General features: G+C 36.7%; 1 protein-coding gene across 6 annotated transcripts in view; it reads left to right on the top strand.

The window, feature by feature from the left end:
* Positions 1 to 5776: 5776 nt before the first annotated feature.
* LOC127418304 (RING finger protein 44-like) overlaps positions 5777 to 20454 on the top strand; it is a 30690-nt gene continuing 16012 nt past the window's right edge. The window contains exons 1-4 of one of the 6 annotated variants that reach the window (XM_051658838.1): positions 5777 to 6104; positions 17840 to 18036; positions 18918 to 19137; positions 19330 to 19497. In XM_051658838.1, coding sequence (XP_051514798.1) covers positions 17930 to 18036; positions 18918 to 19137; positions 19330 to 19497 — 495 coding nt within the window. In that variant the 5' untranslated portion in view covers positions 5777 to 6104; positions 17840 to 17929. Of the gene's footprint in view, positions 6105 to 9853; positions 10158 to 17839; positions 18037 to 18917; positions 19138 to 19329; positions 19498 to 20454 lie in introns of those variants that run through there. The other 5 variants (XM_051658839.1, XM_051658836.1, XM_051658837.1 and 2 more) reach the window with 5 other exon arrangements.

Below are 20454 nucleotides of genomic sequence, written 5' to 3'. Positions count from 1 at the left end.
ACTAACAAACTAAGAATGAACAATAGTAGGCCTATATTTATAAATGAACATTAACCTAAACAGTAACACTTCAAAACAAGGTTGTGTTTGTTGTTTATAAGTGCATAAAATATTATAAACTAACAATGAACAATATATTTTATATAGCATTTATTAATCCTTATTAAGTAAAACAAAGTTGTTCATTGTTAGTTCATGTTAGTTCATGAAGCATTCATTAATGTTACCATGTACAACTTCTAAATTAAGAATGTATTAGTATATGCTAAAATTAGTGTTAACTAAGTGCTGAAAAAATTGGTGATTTTTAGTTCGTTAACTAATGGAGTTAACTAATGTTAACGAATACAACCTTATTGTAAAGTGTTACCACCTAGATTAATAAATACTAATAATATATATATATATATATATATATATATATATATATATATATATATATATATATATATATATATATTGTTCATTGTTAATTGATTATACATAATGCATTATAGAGAGAGAGAGAGAGAGAGAGAGAGAGAGAGAGAGAGAGAGAATGGCCTCCCTTTCCCTCGCTTTAGCAAACAAAAACAAACAGATATTTTATATATTTAAAAATACATAGTCAATCTATGTGTTAGAACAGTACATAAAATTACTCTGTTATAAATCTGTTTACTGGTCCCAATGTCCTAAAATTAGACCTGTCCTGGGCTCCAGTTTTCTATCCTAATCTTATCCTCTTAGACTTTGGTTTATGACTCGATACAGCTTCACATCAATGATGAGGAACGGGTGAGGCTCAACAATTATTACGTCTCATGCATCTTGAGAGCCAAGTCTTTAATAACATGCACATTTTGTAATTACACTGGGGAGTGAATATGCAGGTATTTATCACTTTGTGGGGACCAAATATCCCCTTAAGTATAGTAAAACCCAAAATGTTTGACGTTGTGGGGATATTTTGTCGGTCCCCATGAGGAAAACAGCTTATAAATCACAATAAACTATGTTTTTTTGAAAATGTAAAAATGCAGAACGTTTTCTGTGAGGTTTAGGTTTAGGGGTAGGGGTAGGGTTAGGGGATAGAATATAAAGTTTGTACAATATAAAAACCATTATGTCTATGTAAAGTCCCCATAAAACATGGAAACCAGTGTGCATGCACTTTTTACAGGCCATGTCATAATTTTAGTGTAATAATGTTACTTTATGCAGTAAGTTTTGGTCTGATGCCACAGGTTATAAACATGAGCAGTACTTACTTAATCATTAATAGGTCTAATAGCTTTGCCTGACTCTAAATTTTTTTGTTCATTTATTGCTGTCAATAGCACAGCCATCTCATTATCCAAAGGTTATTAAATTGATGTGTTATTTGTGTATCTTGTGTGTGTGTGTGTGTGTGTGTGTGTGTGTGTGTGTGTGTGTGTGTGTGTGTGTGTGTGGATCTATTACATTATTCAAAAATACACTCAAATTCACACAAAACATACTGTATACTTGGGGAAAAAGCAGTGAAACAATTTTGTTTTAAAATATAATTAATAGTTGAAAAACTTCTGTCCACCAATCCAAAGTCAGGTGGTGTAAACAACAAGCAGGTAACCATTCTGTTGTCATGTGACAAAAAACATAATACAGAAGACCCCTTCAGACCCTCATGTCATGTCAAGTCATTTTTATTTATAAAGCATTTTTCACAACAAACATCGTTTCAAAGCAGCTTTACAGAAAATTATGCTGGAATGTCTGTAATGTCTGTAAAAGGCAGAGGTCAGTGACCCTCATGACTGTGTGTCTTTAAAATAATATCAGATATTTTAATATTTTTATGAAAAGGCACATTTTGTTCAGGTAAAATAGAGAAAACTTCTAGATATTCATAGAAATTCATGACATGATCCATGACAAAAATGTATAATAAAAATTATACAAAAATTATTTAAAATGATGATTAAGTTGTGTACGTGTATTCAAGATGCAAGTATTTGTATTACCTTTTTCACCACCCGTCATTTTTAAAGTCAAAAAATCAGTTTATTTATTTATTTTATTTTTTTATTTTTAGAAAATGCAATAAATGTGTAATTTATTGAGAAATTATTGAATGGGACTTTTACGAGAGCGGAAGTTCACACAACTGCACGCGCTGCTGACACAGACTGTCACTCAATCACTGCTGCAGTATCAAGCTCTTCAAAGTGAAACTTTCTTCGCAGTGAAAAAAGAATAGTTTCGTCATGCAATGCCTTCATTTAACACCAAGACAAGCTGATATTTCAAGATTAAAATGACAGCTTCAAGGCAGTCGAGGTAAGTTTTGGCTCTAATGATAACGTGGGCTTTTCTGTGTAATGAGATTCTCATTTTTAAGTGTACATCAGTTTTTAAGTGTACATTTTTTAATCAGTGCAGCAATATATCAGTGCGCTTTGTACTGCATGTCATGAGCAGTATTTACGCATTTACTGGAAACTATTGCAGCTACTTCGGGCAGATTAACTGTATAAATCCATGTAAACATCCAAGTTAAGTGTAAATGCCTTTTGCTCTGCCGTTCGCATGACTGACAACTGGAGCGTGAACAGACAGCATTTCTGCGCGTGCACAGCGAGGTGCGTGGGGCACACGCGTGTGAGATGTGCAGGCGCGAGGCGATCGGATGGTGAAGAGAGTGACTGTGTCCGAAATTGTTCACTAATTCACTATTTCCTATATAGTGAATGGCAGTGAGTGCACTATATCTCAGCAGTAAGTGAACGAAATGAGTGAATTCGGATGCTGACGTATACACCGAGTGTCAGAGCTCTGGGGCTGTCGCAGAAACAACGTCACATATGAACTTTTAAAATACTTAGGCCTTACTTATTCTTATTAAATAATATATTAATACAATAAATCATCATTCTGTTTGTCATTTTTAATATATACTGTGTGTTAATATAAAGAGTAAACACATTTTATCAAATAAAGAGTACATTTTAAAATGTATCTGTATGTTTTGTCTCTATATGTTATTATGTTATTTTAATCAAGAAATTATTTGTCAAAAAGTAATTGATTACATTCAGCATGAAATAAAACATTGCAGGAGTGAAGGAAGCAGTAAACTCCCAGCTGGTACGTCTTCCCCGTGGTGGATTATGGGAAATTAACCGTTGTCGAGTGTACATCAAATGTACACTCGTAATTACAGTGCATTATGGGTAAGAATGAGTGAACAAAAGTAGGGAACGAGTGGCTCACTCAGAATTCAGACACTCCTACAAAATGGCAGACACCCGAAATAGTGCACTATATAGTGGATAGGGGGCGGTTTCAGACACAGCGAGTGTTCCACGACCGGGGTTGGTGCCCTACACACTAGGCTGCATATATGCATTTAGAGAGTGGCGGTACTGCTGTTCAGAACTAATTATCTAAATTCTTTCAACACTGAAAACTGTAACTACACTGAAATAAGAATCCACGCAGGACTTTAAAAGCTATAAAATAGTGAAAGTAAGCATTAATAAAGCATGATCTTGCTTTGGTTTATATTTCAGCATTATATATATTGTCCTTGTGGGACATTTTCACATTTTCACTGTAATAATTTCCAGAAATGTTTCCAGACCTCTCTTATTGACAAATTCATCCAGATCTGACAAGAGCCCTTAAAGGGATAGTTCACCCAAAAATTTAAATTCTCATAATTTACTCACCCTCATGCCACCCCAGATGTGTATAACTTTCTTTCATCTGTTGAACTCCAATGAAGATTTATAGAATAATTTCTCAGCTCTTTAAGTCCATACAATGCAAGTGAATAGGTGGCAACATTTTAAAGCTAAACAAAATCACATAAGTCATCATAAAAGTAATCCATAAGACTCCAGTGGTTAAATCAACATCTTTAGAAGCAATGTGATATGAGAATGTGTGGATGAGAAACAGAGAAACAGATTGCCTTCACATTCTTCTTCTTGTGTTTTTGGTGATTCACATTCACATTGTCTAGCAAAAAAATGACAAATTTTGATCTGTTTCTCACCCACACCTATCGTATCACATCAGAAGATATGGATTTAACTACTGGAGTCTTATGGAGTATGCTTATGCTGCTTTTATGTGCTTTTTGGAGCATCAACATTTTGGCCTTCAGAGCTGAAATATTCTTCTAAAAATCTTAATTTGTGTTCTGTAGAAGAAAGGAAGTCACACATATCTGGGATGGCATGAGGGTGAGTAAATGATGAGAGAATTTTCATTTTTGGGTGAACTAACCCTTTAAAGTGATAGCTCAGCCATAATTTAATATTCTGTCATCATTTCCCTACCCTCATGATGTTCCAAACCAGTGTGACGCTTTGCATTATGTGGAACACAAAATATGTTAGACAGAATGTTAGGGACTGACAGTCTCGCTCACATTCACTTTCAAAATATGGAGAAAAAAAACATTCACTGAAAGTAAATAGTGACTCAGGCAAAAATGATGTCTAATATCTCCTTATTGTGTTGCATGGAAGAAAGAACGTCATACAGGTTTGGAACAACATGATGGTGAATGATGACAGAATTTCCATTAATAATAATAATAATAACAATAATAATAATAATAATAACTCTGTAATACATGTTAAATGTGTATTATGTAATGGAATATAGGGGAGTTAACATCCATTATGTCATTTGTGAAAGTAACGAGTTACTCACTACTTGAGTACTCTTTTAATTGGATACTTTCTTACTCTTACTCAAGTAATTATGTTAGTACTTTTACTTCTACTTGAGTAATTATTTTTTTAAAAGTAATTGTACTTTTACTTGAGTATTTGGCTACTCTACCCACCTCTGTATATGCTGTATATATAAAATCAACATGGACACAAAAATTGCATTTCTATTAAATTGACTCATGTGTTTTAAAAAAAAATACTTTTAAGTTTTCTCATTTTTATGATCTCAGCCTTGTTTGTTAATGACCCATAAGCACAAGAAAAAGAGAACCAAAATAAACAATCAAACAAATGAAACTGATGAGATGACCTCATTGTGGATGTAAACATTGAGGGGAAATGGATGCTATACATTCCAGATTCATATGGTGTATAGCCACAAAAACCTAACTTAGATGACAAAAAAAAAAAAAAAAAAAAAAAAAAACATCATAAGCTTATTTTAAACACCCTATACATATTACATTCTGTAAATTCCAAGGCAGTGATCAAATACATGAATATTCAACTACTACCAGAACGAGTTTAGAACAGCTTTATATGAAGAAACAAGGCTAGAATTATATGCCTGTTATATTTAGATTATTATTATTTTTTGATTATTATTATTATTTTCAGGATGATGTGCATCCTGTCTGTTTCATGTGAGTTTCTGCGGTTCCTCTTCTGGCCAGTAGAGAGAGACAAAGCAAAACACGCTAATCACAGACTGCCGTTTACGTAATGTGACCCTCATTAGTTTTTCCATGGCAGAAGCAAAGAATCAAATTGATCATGCATGACACATCCCTCCCTCACAGCTACAGACAGGTTTAATAAGAACATACAGTGCATGTATAATAATCCTGTGAAGTAAAAAAAATAAAAATAAAATAAAATACTCCATGTGCATGCCCAATGATAATGTTGGCTTTAATTAGTTTAATTAAAAGTGAAGAATAGGATGTTAGGATACAGATGCAACGCCACAATGACTTAACCGTAGCCCTGTGATCTTGTTAACCGAGACATGACATTGGGAGTTTACGGAAACAAGCTCTTACAATGATTACGGTAGAGCAAGACAGCGGGCTCATAGGGGTATGTCACAAAACCCACACAGATAGACGGCGGATGAGAACGGGTTCAACCGAGTACAGTGAATTCGGGAAAGTGTGATGCTTTCAGGGGGCGATTGTTGTGCGCGAGACGCGGAGAGCAATGCCGTATTCTGCCTTTTTTTTTGCTCGCGCGACCGACTGTTTGTACCTATTTCCCACTTCAGTGGTGAAATCCACGGAATGTTCCATTAACAGGAACAGCTGATGATCATGCCGCCGCACAGAATATGGGAGAGATGTGAAGGATTACAAGGAGAAATATCAGCGACTGAGATGCTCGCAAATTAACAATCAGGTAACGCGCGCGCCTCTGTCTTGCGTGGTTTTCAGTGGCTTTTCGTGGTCTTGCATTCATCGCACATAGATTTCGGTGTGTTTCTGTATCTTGTCCCCCTAAGCCTGGAGCCCCTCCTTGTTTTGTTGCTGTAATGCTGTAATGTTTACATTGGATTGGAAGTGCATGGATGGATGGGACACGGGTTTGCGTCCTCTGCGCTTTTCTCACATGTGCGTGATTTTATGCACGCGCATCGCATGTTTCAATCCGATCTGAAATATTTAAGTGATTTTCAATGGAGTTAACGAAGAAAGGTTACATTGCGGTGTTTTCTCTGCAGTGAAACTAGACGAGAGGCCCTTTTGAAATTGCTGCAGAAAAATAGTTCCTTGGTCCTCTTTTTTAATTTAGTCCCTAATTAAATTACAATTGTATTCTGAGTATTCAGTTTATATAGAATAGAAATGCTTCATAATGGCCTGACCCATACTTCTGGTAGTCTGCTTCCTGCACTAGTTACAGTGCTGCGTTTTTCCCTTGAAATAAATCGCAATATTTTTTGCGATTTTAAAGTTTATGAATTTTAAAGTGCATTGGACACATAATGTATTACTTTGATCGCCCCTCAGTGAATAGTCTTGTATCTGTTTGATTCTGGCCGGCTCGCCATTTGGCGCAAGGTTTATGTAACAGACTGGGCTGTGACACTGTCTCTGACGGAGAGGCGGATGAGAACTGCTGCTGCTGGAGGCAACTAGAGTTCAGATGCTCATCTCTCTTTTTCGTATTTTCACATTGTGTAATAATAATAATAATATAATAAAAACATGCATTTTATCATCTTTTAAAAACAATGTTTACAAAGTGCTTCAAAGTGAGCAAACAGCCTATACAATATGAACATACTAGTACAAAGTCACACATGCACAAAGGTATTTACATATGAAATAAAATCACACACACACACTTAAACTGAATATTCTCATGAAATTTAACAAAATGTATCTATTCTATTCTGTTCTATTCTAAAGAATCAGAAAAAGTGTAACATATTGTACCAACACTCCATGCAGGCCTATGTGCACTTCCAAATAGAAAATAATAAATAAATAATAATAATAATAATAATAATATCTATCTATCTATCTATCTATCTATCTTAGATAGATAGATAGATAACTATTAAGTATGATGGTTAAAGGTGCACTCAGTATTATTTTTCTCACTTGAGTGGTAATTATAAATACATATGTTTCAAAATTGCAATTTATGTCTTCAGAAGAAACACTTTTTAAATGAGGGAAAAATTACTGAGTGCAGGTAATTTGCTTAAGCTAATTAATTTGTTATTAATGTATGTTAATAATTAAGTTGTTAATTGATTTATGAGTTATTTTTAATTAATATAATATAATTTACTTATAATTATTTGCAACACAAGTTAATAGTAGTTTAATAGTAAATGCATTTTTATTAGTTAAAATGTAAACTTAGAGTGCAATAACTCTGAAATTAAGAGTTGTAATAGAATCTACAAAATCTATAGATCTAAGATCTATAGAATATGTTGTTATTAAAGAAAGTAATAATGAAACCACTTGCTTGTTGCAGTGATTTAGTAAAGTCCTCCAAGCACCTTTGAAGATATCACTTCAAATCACAATGTGAAATCTTGGTTGTTTGTTCGCTGCTTTTTGGTGATTCAACACAAGTCATAAATGGCACAGCTTTTGTTGCTTAAGAATTGTTAATATCATAATCTTAATAGTTCAATTAATGTAATGAGGGGGTCGAAATTTTAAGAGGGCCAAGATGAATAATCGGAAGTTCAGGGAGAATATAGAAGAACTTTCTACTGCAAATAGCAGTTTGTTCCAGCCCTGATCTCAACTTTAAGTTATTACATAATATTTGTTTTGTAGCAACCCAAAAGCACAACATTTTAACTGACTAAACTTAAAGGATTAATTCACCCAAAAATGAAAATTCTCTCATCATTTACTCACCCTCAAGTCATCCCAGATGTGTATGACTTTCTTTCTTCTGCTGAACTCAAATGAAGATTTTTAGACGAATATTTCAGCTCTGTAGATCCTCACAATGCAAGTGAACGGGCGCCAAAATTTTGAAGCTCCAAAAAGCACATAAAGGCAGAATAAAAGTAATCCATTTGACTCCAGTAGTTAAATCCATATTTTCAGAAGTGATATGATAGGTGGGAGTGAAAAACAGATCAAAATGTAAGTACTTTTTTGCTAGAAAGTAGGGGGCAATATGCATGAAAATTGTAAATCACCAAAAACACAAGAGGAAGAATGTGAAAGTGAAAGTGGAGATTGACTGAGCAGGGAGGAGAATTTATAGTAAAAAGTAGGACTTAAATATTTATCTATTTCTCACCCACACCTTTCATATCATATCTGAAGACATGGATTTAACCACTGGAGTCTTATGGATTACTTTTATGCTGCCTCTATGTGCTTTTTGGATGCACATCTGGGATGGCATAAGGGTGAGTAAATTATGAGATAATTTTAATTTTTGGGTGAACTATCCCTTTAAAAGGCAAAGTAACTATTTTCATGTATTTAAACTGAATTTAGAGATTTGTTTCCTATTCTATTCTAACAATTAGAAATAGTCTATTTTTCCTTATCAATGGTAAAATATTGTAACAACTATGAATGTATTCTATGTATGTGCATCTCCAAATTTGAAGATGATGATTTAATTTACATTATTTGCAACTATAGGCCAAAATGTTAACTGAAATTAAGACAATACATGTAAAAGAACATCAATAAAATTAGTTGTTATAAAGAACGTGATAAAGAAATTACTTGCTTGCAGCAGTGAGTGAATTGTGCCAAGCACTTTTGTAGACATCACACTTTAAATAAAAATGTGAAATCTTGTCTCAGTTTGTCTGCTGCCTTTTTTGAGCTAAATTCAATTTTTGCTGTTGAAGAATTATTAATAGTTTTCAATAGTTCTATTAATATTATGAAACATAAATGTAAGGGAGGGTCAAAATTTTACGAGGACCACAAGTTCCCTTTGGAGTAAGATGAGTAATTAGAAGTTCAAGGAGAAGAGAATTACTTTTTTTTTTTTTTTTTTATTTGCAAACAGCGGTTTGTTTGGTGATGTTTATTTGACACTTAGTGGGACAATAGGGGGTCTCTTGTGATCCATTAAATGCTGATTGAATTGATTTAAGATGATATTTTCCTTGTGCTTTGCCATGAATACAAGCTTATAGAAGGAAGTCATGAATTAGATGCGTTGAATCTTGGTGAATGATAATTTACCACATGGCTGTGTTGTCGACTGCCTCACCATTGTCTGATAAATGCCACATTTACCTGGTGACCAAATACTTCCCCCTTATCAGAGACTACACAAGCAACCTCAAAATGAAAAAAAAAAAAAAAATAGATCATTACCCATAACATACCGATGGGTTCAGCAAAGAAGGGCTCTGCCTATCATGCTTAATGTTTAATTCTCTGTCATTTTCACTACTAGTGAATATTTTTCTAAAATAATTGATTACTATACTCATATAATTGATCATACTGTAATAATCTCACCTGTAGTAAGTCCATCTATCCTCTGGGAAGTTAATACAACAATTCTGAATGTGAAAATATATTTGACTTTATCTTTTTTCCATGTATAACTTGCACGTCAATTGAATGAATGAGTGGACATCTCCTATGTTTTATATTTGTGGGTGGAGTTTTCAGACGGTCCCTTACGTCCGCTAGGCAGTCAAAGCGCATCGGAGCATTTTCAGGCATAATTTTGCTGCCACACCAAGAGTTGACTGTTTTGAGTACATTTTTTTTATTTTATTATTATTTAATGCCCATGAAGTATAGTTATACACCCTATAAACCAAGTGTGATAATGACATCTTTGTAAGATTGTCGACTGAAGAGAGCGGGTAAGAGAAACCGAATATCCAACGAATGTCGAACTTAAAACTAACTTTACCTCGCTCGCCAACAAACATCGCGTGGACGAGTCGGAAACTCACGCGCCATTGAAAACAAGTAAGCTCGGCTGGTACGTTTACACTTTAAAGGCTGCTTAGTGGACCCAGAGCTGTCGTATGTCGCCTTAAATGCAACTCTGGTCTCCCAACATTGCATTTAAGACGTTCAAACGGCCCACGTCTGGCAAAACCAAGCAATGTTTCTTTTGTCAGGGGTGCATCCCTGCATTTCCTGTTTAGAGCTTTGGGATGGTCTTCTCAGGCTATGTGCTAACAGCGATAGCAGCTAAGGACTTGAGAAGTGCATGAGATTCGTTTTTATTCAACGCACAAGCTCCGTGCAACCGATAAATTTTGTTTACAAACGCACGAGCGCAACTGCGGATGTTTGCACGAGCTCCAAACCCATGCAAAACTTCGGCCTCGCGACTCTTTTGTGCTATTGTTGTTGTGCGCTGCTGGGCCACAATGACACATTGAAGTGGCTGAAACACGGGAAATGTGCACTCCCGTCATATTAAATATAAAGCGTGTTGTAATCATACCGGCTAGTCCCTTTAAATGATTATTTTATGTGAAGGGAAGCACGCTGGGTTTGGTGGCGCTTCTTTGTTGTTGCTTTGTCTATGTCTGAGCACATGGCACTCCACGCTTTTGTTGTTGAAGTTACAGCTCCCCCTCTTTGGGGAAAATCAGCTCTGTCTTGCCCTTAAACACGGTTTACCCTTTCCAGTTTGTCAACATTTGGCGATATTTGTTTTCTAATGATAAACATGACACTGTGTATTTCAGTAATGTAAAGTATCATAATGTAATGGTTATGTTGGAAAGTTTATGCTTGCTCTCAGAGGAGGTGTACGCCTTAATACATATTCCACCGATTGTGAGAAGAGTGAGTGTTTAAAAAGTAGGCTAACAAAAAGTGCTACATTTTCTTTATACATTGTACCTTTTTTCCATGATCATGGTCTTTTACAGTTTCTGTCTTATATATTGTGACGTAAATGATGTAGAAATGGCTTAGAAATTTGGTTTTGCAGGCCACACAGCCTTTCTGGTATACTAATAAGATTAGACTTGTATTGGACCAATGGCACAGGCTATAGAGAAATCCACTAGTAAACAGGGCATGGCAATATGTAAAAAATATTTTTGCGATAATTGCCTTAAAAATATCGCGATATCTGATTACATCGCCAATCCCCCTGGTGAGAGTCTGTGAATTTTTTTGCTTTATTCATTTTGCTTTAAAAATGTAATTCATTTATTGAAACACGAAAAACATAAAAGACATTTCTAAATTCAAATTGCACTTTAAACTGAATGGAAAAATAAAAAGGAATAAAATAATAATCCTGAGATGATCGGAGATAATTTGCAGCATTCTCATAGACAACATTATTCTTGCAAACAGTTTTCAGATAAATGAAACTCTTTACATGTGCTAGTTACACGAGACAGGCTTGTGCTGCACGCCTCTGAACAAACAGCAATCAGACACAAGCATTGACGGCTTTTCTTTTGTCTGTTCTTAAAAATATAATAACGTGTGTTTCTTCAAGCGCATGTCTTTGTGACTAACAGCATTTCTTGTCATGTGTCACTCTAAGACAGGTCGCCCGCATGTTGCGGGTAAATGATCAAAATTACCCGCGCATGAATTACGTTTGAATGAGGAACTTGCGAACTGGATTCAACCTCGTCGCATGTGGCAGGTGCTAGTTTCAGGGCAGTAGCTAGTGGGGTGAAATGTGGTACTGATTCTAGGGGGGGTTTCCCACAACAAATTCTAAACTGTATTTTTTTTAATAGGAAAGGGGCCCTGAGCAATATACAGTCAGGAGGCCCAGAATTCCTTGCTACGGCCCTGGCTAGATTCACACCCTGGCCACTGTTTAATATATTTTGCGACTTCCCAGATCCATGGTTTTGCAGTTTTCCGATATTGTCGATCATCTGTTTTCAAGCGGCATCGGGATCTTTGTAAGACATCGTCGATATCCGATTACATCATCCTATCACCCAGCCCTACTAGTGAACAGCTTGGTGAGACTAATGTTAGTGTATTGCTGTAAGATCATTGCATTGTTGATTTCATGGGAAATAGAAATCGTACATTTGTTTCAAAACTGCCCAGACAATTTTATTATGTTCCCGTAACCATGGAAAATCCATACAGAAATCGTATATATATATACAGTACTGTGCAAAAGTTTTAGGCACTTGTGAAAAATGTTGCAAAGTGAAGATGTCTTAAAAAATAATGAAATTAATAGTTTTCATTTATCAATTAATGTCATACAAAGTCCAGTAAACATAAAAAAGCTAAATCGGTATTTGGTGTGACCACCTTTGCCTTTAAAACAGCACCAATTCTCCTAGGTACACCTGGACAGTTTTTCTTGGTTGTTGGCAGATAGGATGTTCAAAGCATCTTTAAGAATTCGCCACAGTTCTTCTATCTATTTAGGCTGTCTCAATTGCTTCTGTCTCTTTATGTAATCTCAAACTGACACGGTGTTCAGTGGGGGGCTTTGTGGGGGCCATGACATCTGTTGCAGGGCTCCCTGTTCTTCTATTCTAATCATTTGTATTTGCAAAAGTAATGTTTGGGAGTCTAACATTTATATTTCCTATTGACACACTAAAGCTGAAGATATAAATAACCATCTTAACACAAATGCTTTTGTGAAACATCTTATGTGCCTAAAACTTTTGCACAGTACTGTATATATATTCTGATGGCGATACATCTGGTCAGGGACCTTCGGACAGTAACCATGTTAATTTTGTGGTTACTATGATTTGACTACACATACAATGTTTAAACTATGGTTACTGTAGTAAAACCATGGTGATTTGTAGTGAGGGCAAATCAAAAAATCCTCCACATGCAGCAATGACAGCTTTGCAGATCCTTGGCATTCTAGCTGTCAGTTTGTCCCGATACTCAGGTGACATTTCACCCCACGCTTCCTGTAGCACTTCCCATAGATGTGGCTGTCTTGTTTGGCACTTCTCACACACCTTACAGTCTAGCTGATCCCACAAAAGCTCAATGGGGTTAAGATCCATAACACTCTTTTCCAATTATCTGTTGTCCAATGTCTGTGTTTCTTTGCCCGCTCTAACCTTCTTTTTTTTTTTTTTTTCTGTTTCAAAAGTGTCTTTTTCTTTGCAATTCTTCCCTTAAGGCCTGCACCCCTGAGTCTTCTCTTTACTGTTGTACATGAAACTGGTGTTGAGCAGGTAGAATTCAATGAAGCTGTCAGCTGAGGACATGTGAGGTGTCTATTTCTCAAACTAGAGACTCTGATGTACTTATCCTCTTGTTTAGTTGTACATCTGGCCTTCCACATCTCTTTCTGTCCTTGTTAGAGCCAGAGTCTGTCCTTTGCCTTTGAAGACTGTAGTGTACACCTTTGTATGAAATCTTCAGTTTTTTTTTTTTTGTTTTTTTTGGCAATTTCAAGCATTGTATAGCCTTCATTCCTCAAAACAATGATTGATGAGTTTTTAGAGAAAGCTGTTTCTTTTTTGCCATTTTTGACCTTATATTGACCATAAGACATGCCAGCCTATTGCATACTGTGGCAACTCAAAAACAAACACAAAGACAATGTTAAGCTTCATTTAACGAACCAAATAGCTTTCAACTGTGATATAATGGCAAGTGATTTTCTAGTACCAAATTAGCAATTTAGCATGATTACTCAAGGATAATGTGTTGGAGTGATGGCTGCTGGAAATGGGGCCTGTCTAGATTTGATCAAGAATGACTTTTTTCAAATAGTGATGATGCTGTTTTTTTGCATCAGTAATGTCCGGACTATACTTTGTGGTCAGTTGAATGCCACTTTGGTGAATTAAAGTACCAATTTCCTTCTGAAACAGCAAAATCTGTACATTATTCCAAACTTTTGGCCACCTGTGTGTGTGTGTATATATAATATATATGTATACTATATATATATACACAGTGCATCCGGAAAGTATTCACAGCGCTTCACTTTTTCCACATTTTGTTATGTTACAACCTTATTTCAAAACGGATTAAATTCATTATTTTCCTCAATTCTACAAACAATACCCCATAATGACAACGTGAAAGAAGTTTGTTTGAGATCTTTGCAAATTTATTAAAAATAAAAAACGAAAAAAATCATCTTGTATTCAATGTACATAAGTATTCACAGCCTTTGCTCAATACTTTGTTGAAGCACCTTTGGCACCAATTACAGCCTCAAGTCTTTTTGAGTATGATGCTACAAGCTTGGCACACCTATTTTTGGGCAGTTTCTCCAATTTTCTTTGCAGGACCTCTGAAGCTCCATCAGGTTGGATGGGGAGCGTCGGTGCACAGCCATTTTCAGATCTCTCCAGAGATGTTTAATTGAGTTCAAGTCTGGGCTCTGGCTGGGCCACTCCAGGACATTCACAGAGTTGTCCCGTAGCCACTCCTTTGTTATATTGGCTGTGTGCTTAGGGTCGTTGTCCTGTTGGAAGATGAACCTTCGTCCCAGTCTGAGGTCCAGAGCGCTCTGGAGCAGGTTTTCATCAAGGATGTCTCTGTACTTTGCTGCATTCATCTTTCCCTTGAGCCTGACTAGTCTCCCAGTTCCTGCCGCTGAAAAACATCCCCACAGCATGATGCTTCCACCACCATGCTTCACTGTAGGGATGGTATTGGCCAGGTGATGAGCGGTGCCTGGTTTCCTCCAGGCATGACGCTTGCCATTCAGGCCAAAGAGTTCAATTTTTGTTTCTCATGGTCTGAGAGTCCTTCGGGTGCATTTTGGCAAACTCCAGGCAGGTTGTCATGTGCCTTTTACTGAGGAGTGGCTTCCTTCTGGCCACTCTACCATACAGGCCTGATTGGTGGAGTGCTGCAGAGATGGTTGTTCTTCTGGAAGGTTCTCCTGTCTCCACAGAGAAATGCTGGAGCTCTGTCAGAGTGACCATCGGGTTCTTGGTCACCTCCCTGACTAAGGCCCTTCTCCCCCGATCGCTCAGTTTGGCCGGGCGGCCAGCTCTAGGAAGAGTCCTGGTGGTTCCAAACTTCTTCCATTTAAGGATGATGGAGGCCACTGTGCTCATTGGGACCTTCAATGCTGCAGAAATTTTTCTGTACCCTTCCCCAGATCTGTGCCTTGATACAATCCTGTCTCAGAGGTCTACAGACAATTCCTTGGACTTCATGGCTTGGTTTGTGCTCTGACATGCACTGTTAACTGAGGGACCTTATATAGACAGGTGTGTGCCTTTCCAAATCATGTCCAATCAACTGAATTTACCACAGGTGGACTCCAATCAAGTTGTAGAAACATCTCAAGGATGATCAGTGGAAACAGGATGCACCTGAGCTCAATTTTGAGTGTCATGGCAAAGGCTGTGAATACTTATGTACATGTGATTTTTTTATTCTTTTTTTTTCCGTTTTTTATTTTTAATAAATTTGCAAAGATTTCAAACAAACTTCTTTCACATTGTCATTATGGGGTATTGTTTGTAGAATTTTGAGAAAAATAATGAATTTAATCAATTTTGGAATAAGGCTGTAACATAACAAAATGTGGAAAAAGTGAAGCGCTGTGAATATTTTCTGGATGCACTGTAGTACTGTGCAAAATTTTAGGCACATAAGATGTTTCACAAAAGCATTTGTCTTAAGATGGTTATTTATATCTTCAGCTTTAGTGTGTCAATAGGAAATATAAATGTTAGACTCCCAAACATTACTTTTGCAAATAGAAAAGATTAGAATAGAAGTACAGGGAGCCCTGCAACAGATGTCATGGCCCCCACAAGGCCCCCCACTGAACATCGTGTCAGTTTGAGATTACATAAAGAGACAATTACAGCAATTGAGACAGCCGAAATAGATAGAAGAACTGTGGCAAATTCTCCAAGAAGCTTGGAACATCCTATCTGCCAACAACCAAGAAAAACTGTCCAGGTGTACCTAGGAGAATTGGTGCTGTTTTGAAGGCAAAGGTGTTCACAACAAATATTGATTTAGCTTTTTTATGTTTACTGGACTTTGTATGACATTAAGTGATAAGTGAAAACTATGTATGGCATTAGTTTTGAAGAAATCCTCACTATGCAACATTTTTCACAAGTGCCTAAAACTTTTGCACAGTACTGTGTGTGTGTGTGTGTGTGTGTGTGTGTATAGATATATATATAAAGATAATGTATTTGAGCATATATGCATATTTTCAAATTCATCTAGTATTTGGGAAATATACATTACTTATATAAAACTGCCATTTTTGTAGTATTTTGATATATATCTTGCATGAATGTATAAGTATGTGTATTTTTATAGCAGATGAAAAATTCATCTAATGTGTCATGCATATAATGCCAGAATACTGTATGGGGATATCAGGGAATAATAAGGTTGTGTTCCAGGCCTGTAAAAATCATGGATGCTTTTTATAATGAATATACAATGTATTATTATTAGATAAAGGAATAGTTCACCCAATAATGAAAATTATCTCAATTTACTTTGCCATCCCAGATGTGTATGACTTTCTTTCATCTGCTGAACTCAAATGAAGATTTTTAGAAGAACTTTTCAGCTGTTTTGATCCATACAATGCAAGTGAATGGGTGTCAAAATTTTGAAGCTAAAAAAAATCACACAAGTCAGCATAAAAGAAATCCATAAGACTCCAGTGGTTAATATCTTCAGAAGTGTAATGATAGGTGTGGGTGCGAAACAGATCACTTTCACATTCTTCTTTTTGTGTTTTTTGGTGATTCACATTCTTCATGCATATCACCCCCTACTGGACAGTGAGAAGACTTTTAAGCAAAAAAGGCCTTAAATATTGATCTGTTTCTCACCCACACCTATCATATCACTTCTGAAAATATGGATTAAAACACTTGAGTGGTATGGATTAGTTTTATGATGGGCATATGTGCTTTTTGGAGCTTCACAATTTTGGCACCCATTCACTTGCTACAGAGCAGAAATATTCTTCTAAAAATCTTCATTTGTGTTCTGCAGATGAAAGAAAGTCATACACATCTGGGATGGCATTAGGGTAAGTAAATGATGAGAACATTTTCATTTTTGGGTGAACTATCCCTTTAAGGTCTGCTTTTTAATATTTAGTCAGCAAGTTGTTCTGTGGAGTAAATAATGGTTATGTGCGAGCAAATCGATCTTTTGAGTAGATAATTTTCTATGAATCAGATTAACTGATTTACAGAATTCTGAATGATTAATTTGTGAATTGGTCTGAATTTCAATGATTTTTAAAAGTCCTTAATAATCATTAACTACTGGAAAGTCATAGAAATTTAGTGGCCATTGTGGAATAAACCCTGTAACCTAGGGTCAATTTGTTAACATAACCCTTGTTATCTCGCTGTGTGTATTACACTGTTCATAATTTATCCTGGGTCAGTAATTCACACTGTATATCTTTGAAACGCAATTCAGACCAGCAACAGAGCAGGGCTTCATAACCTAGGGTTAGAGCAGTGCAAAAAAGTGAAATGTTGCATAACCCTGGGCTTAAAAAAAGATGTTAATCCAGAATTAAACACTCTGAAATGACTAAGAGTACTTCATCCCTTTCTCTATTGCTGCATCAAATGTTTGTCATGTATTTTCCTATATATATATATATATATATATATATTTTTTTTTTTTTGCTAGTTATTGTAACTATTCTCTGCATTACAAACCCACAAAACCTCTTTGTTCTTCTGTTTCTTGTGTTTTGGACAGAGTTACGACAGTCTGAGGCTTTTAGACACAAGTGCCTCTTGCACTACTGGTCCCCCACCCCAAGTGTGTCTCATTTGCACGACGTCACAAATGCGACCATGGGAAGTAGCAGTGAGTAGGCGGCCATCAACAGCCCCATTAAACCAGAGGAGAGTCGTCGGGGAGCCTTGCATCACCCCTCTGCACCTCAGGAGAAGGTGAGATGCCCACTGTGTTCACTTTAATGCACATAGCATTCCCTCACTTTATCTGCTTTCTGCAAAATTATTTTGGCAATCTATAATTGGAGGTAGTGTGGCCTAGTGGTTAAAAGATCTGGCCTGTAACCAGAAGGTTGTAGGTTTAACCCCTGCAAGGAGCAATCCGTGGAATATCACCATTGTTTTATGAGTTATGGACATATTTCTTGTTGATAATCCATTATTGGAGGTGGTGTGGTCTAGTGGTAAAACAAATCTGGGCTGATAAATGGAAGGTGTTAGGGTCAAGTCACGCAAGGAGCAATCACTGAGCCATCGCCATTGTTTTAGGAATGTTGGACTTATGTTTAGTTAGTAGTCCGTAATTGGAGATGTGTGTGGCCAAGTGGTTAAATATATGGGCTGGTAACTGGAAGGTTTTAAGGTCAAATCCCGCAAGGGCCAATACATGAGATATCGCCATTGTTTTATTAGTTTTGGACATCATTTTTTGTTGATAATCCATAATTGGAGGTTGCATGGCATAGTGGTTAAAAATCTGGGCTGGTAACCAGAAGGTTGTTGGTTCAAGTCCTGCAAGGGGGTAATCCATGAGCTGTTGTCATTGTTTTCTTCTGAATTTTTGAAATTTTTTGTTGAAAACCCATCACTGGAGGTTGTGTGGCCTAGTGTTTAAAGATCTGGGCTGATAACTGGAAGGTTGTAGGCCCAAGTCCCACAAGGGGCAATCCATGATCTATCTTCATTGTGCCTTTGACCAAAGCACTTAACCCAAATTGTTTCAGGTGGATTGTCTCTGTACCAGGGTCGCTTTGGAAAAAAGTGTCAGCTAAATGACTGCTTACAATTTTTACATTATTTGTTTGTCCATGTCCTAGTCCTCCAGTACGACGTCAGTGGGGGCAACGAGATATACCTGCTGTGCACACTTCCCTGCGTCAGGATGAGAACTTCCACCACATGGTCTTCACCCAGCATCAGCAGATTCCCTTAGATGAGTCCAGGCAATATAGCCATACCAGTGCACCTCCACGCATGCTGCATACTGCCACACAACCTCCCCAACAGAGCTCCATCATGGTGGATCTTCATGAACAGGTATTAGCTAAAAAAAAACATGGATGTTCATTCATCACAGCAAATGTATCATTGTGAGTTTTGACCCTGATATTAAAGAGTCTACATTGAAAATCTGGGTTTCAGAATCTAATTTATACCTGGAAATAAACATACTGTAATTGTTTAGGTCAAGTGTTTTTAACAAGTAATTTTTTTGTGTTGTCCTTCAAGATGCATCAAGGATCAGTTCCAATATCCTATACAGTTACTACGGTGACAACCCATGGCTTTCCCATCCACACCGGGCAACCTATTCCAGCCTGCAATGCTCAGCAGCTCCCAGCATGCTCGGTAATGTTCAGCGGACAGCTCTCTCTGCTCTGCTGCCTTCCTCCTCCAGTGAGTTTGAAAAGGAAGAGCTGGAATGTGTGGAAGTTTGTGTAGAGCACACCTAACATGTCCCAACGCTCCAGCTTTACATCTGCCTGATGTGTGTGTGCGTGTTCCAGGCAGTCATTATGCCCACCTGTCCTCCTAGCCAAAGCTATTAAATTATAAATGTATGTTCTGTACGTCCCTCTCATGCATACATGTGAGGCATTGATTCAAAGCTGCATTTCACAATTTGATTGTCATGCAATTATATTTTTTGAACGCAGTTTACAAGGGGTCATGTGCAAAACCCTTTTTTGCTTTTTAAACACTATTTTTGGCATTCTAACTGAAAATTAATAAGCATATGGTGTAGTTGATCTTTGACATGGGTATTAGAGATGATAAGTTCAGTTTCTACAGATTTGAACATCTGCACAGTCTTAAGTCATTGCATTTGTCAACATACCCACCTCTGTATTTTTCAGGTGGCCATAGTGATGTACAGTTCAAGTGTCTTGAATTGTGCTAGAGACTGCTAAATGTGCTTTCAGCCCTGTTTGCTTCATAGACACTTGATCTAATCAAGTGTCTATAGTATATGTACAGTAGCCTCGGCCTCAGACAGAACTCCCACAGACCAATTACAGTCTGTTCACTGACCGTCTTATGCATATTGCACACAAAACTGATAATAACTTTTTCAATCTAGTAAGCACAAATATTAGAAATGAAGCCTTGACACAGAGTTGTTTACAAAGAACTGAGTTGATACAGTGAGCGCCTTCTAGGAAAAACGAATCCGAGAATTTGCCAGAGTTTGCCAGGCTAGTGACATCCAATCTATGAGAGATATTTAGAGTTTACATTTAGTAGCAAGTAAAGTAGTTTTCAATGAGCAGAACTTTATATTCTGCTTTGTTTTTTAAGATAAGTCTGTGAAATAGTGTGTACTTTGTATTTTATGTGCTGTGCTGTTTTGTA

Source organism: Myxocyprinus asiaticus, chromosome 27 (assembly GCF_019703515.2).
Source record: "Myxocyprinus asiaticus isolate MX2 ecotype Aquarium Trade chromosome 27, UBuf_Myxa_2, whole genome shotgun sequence".
Classification (NCBI taxonomy): Eukaryota; Metazoa; Chordata; class Actinopteri; order Cypriniformes; family Catostomidae; genus Myxocyprinus; species Myxocyprinus asiaticus.
The sequence above is the reverse complement of the archived record's forward strand: the minus strand, read 5'-3'. Positions and strand labels throughout refer to the sequence as shown.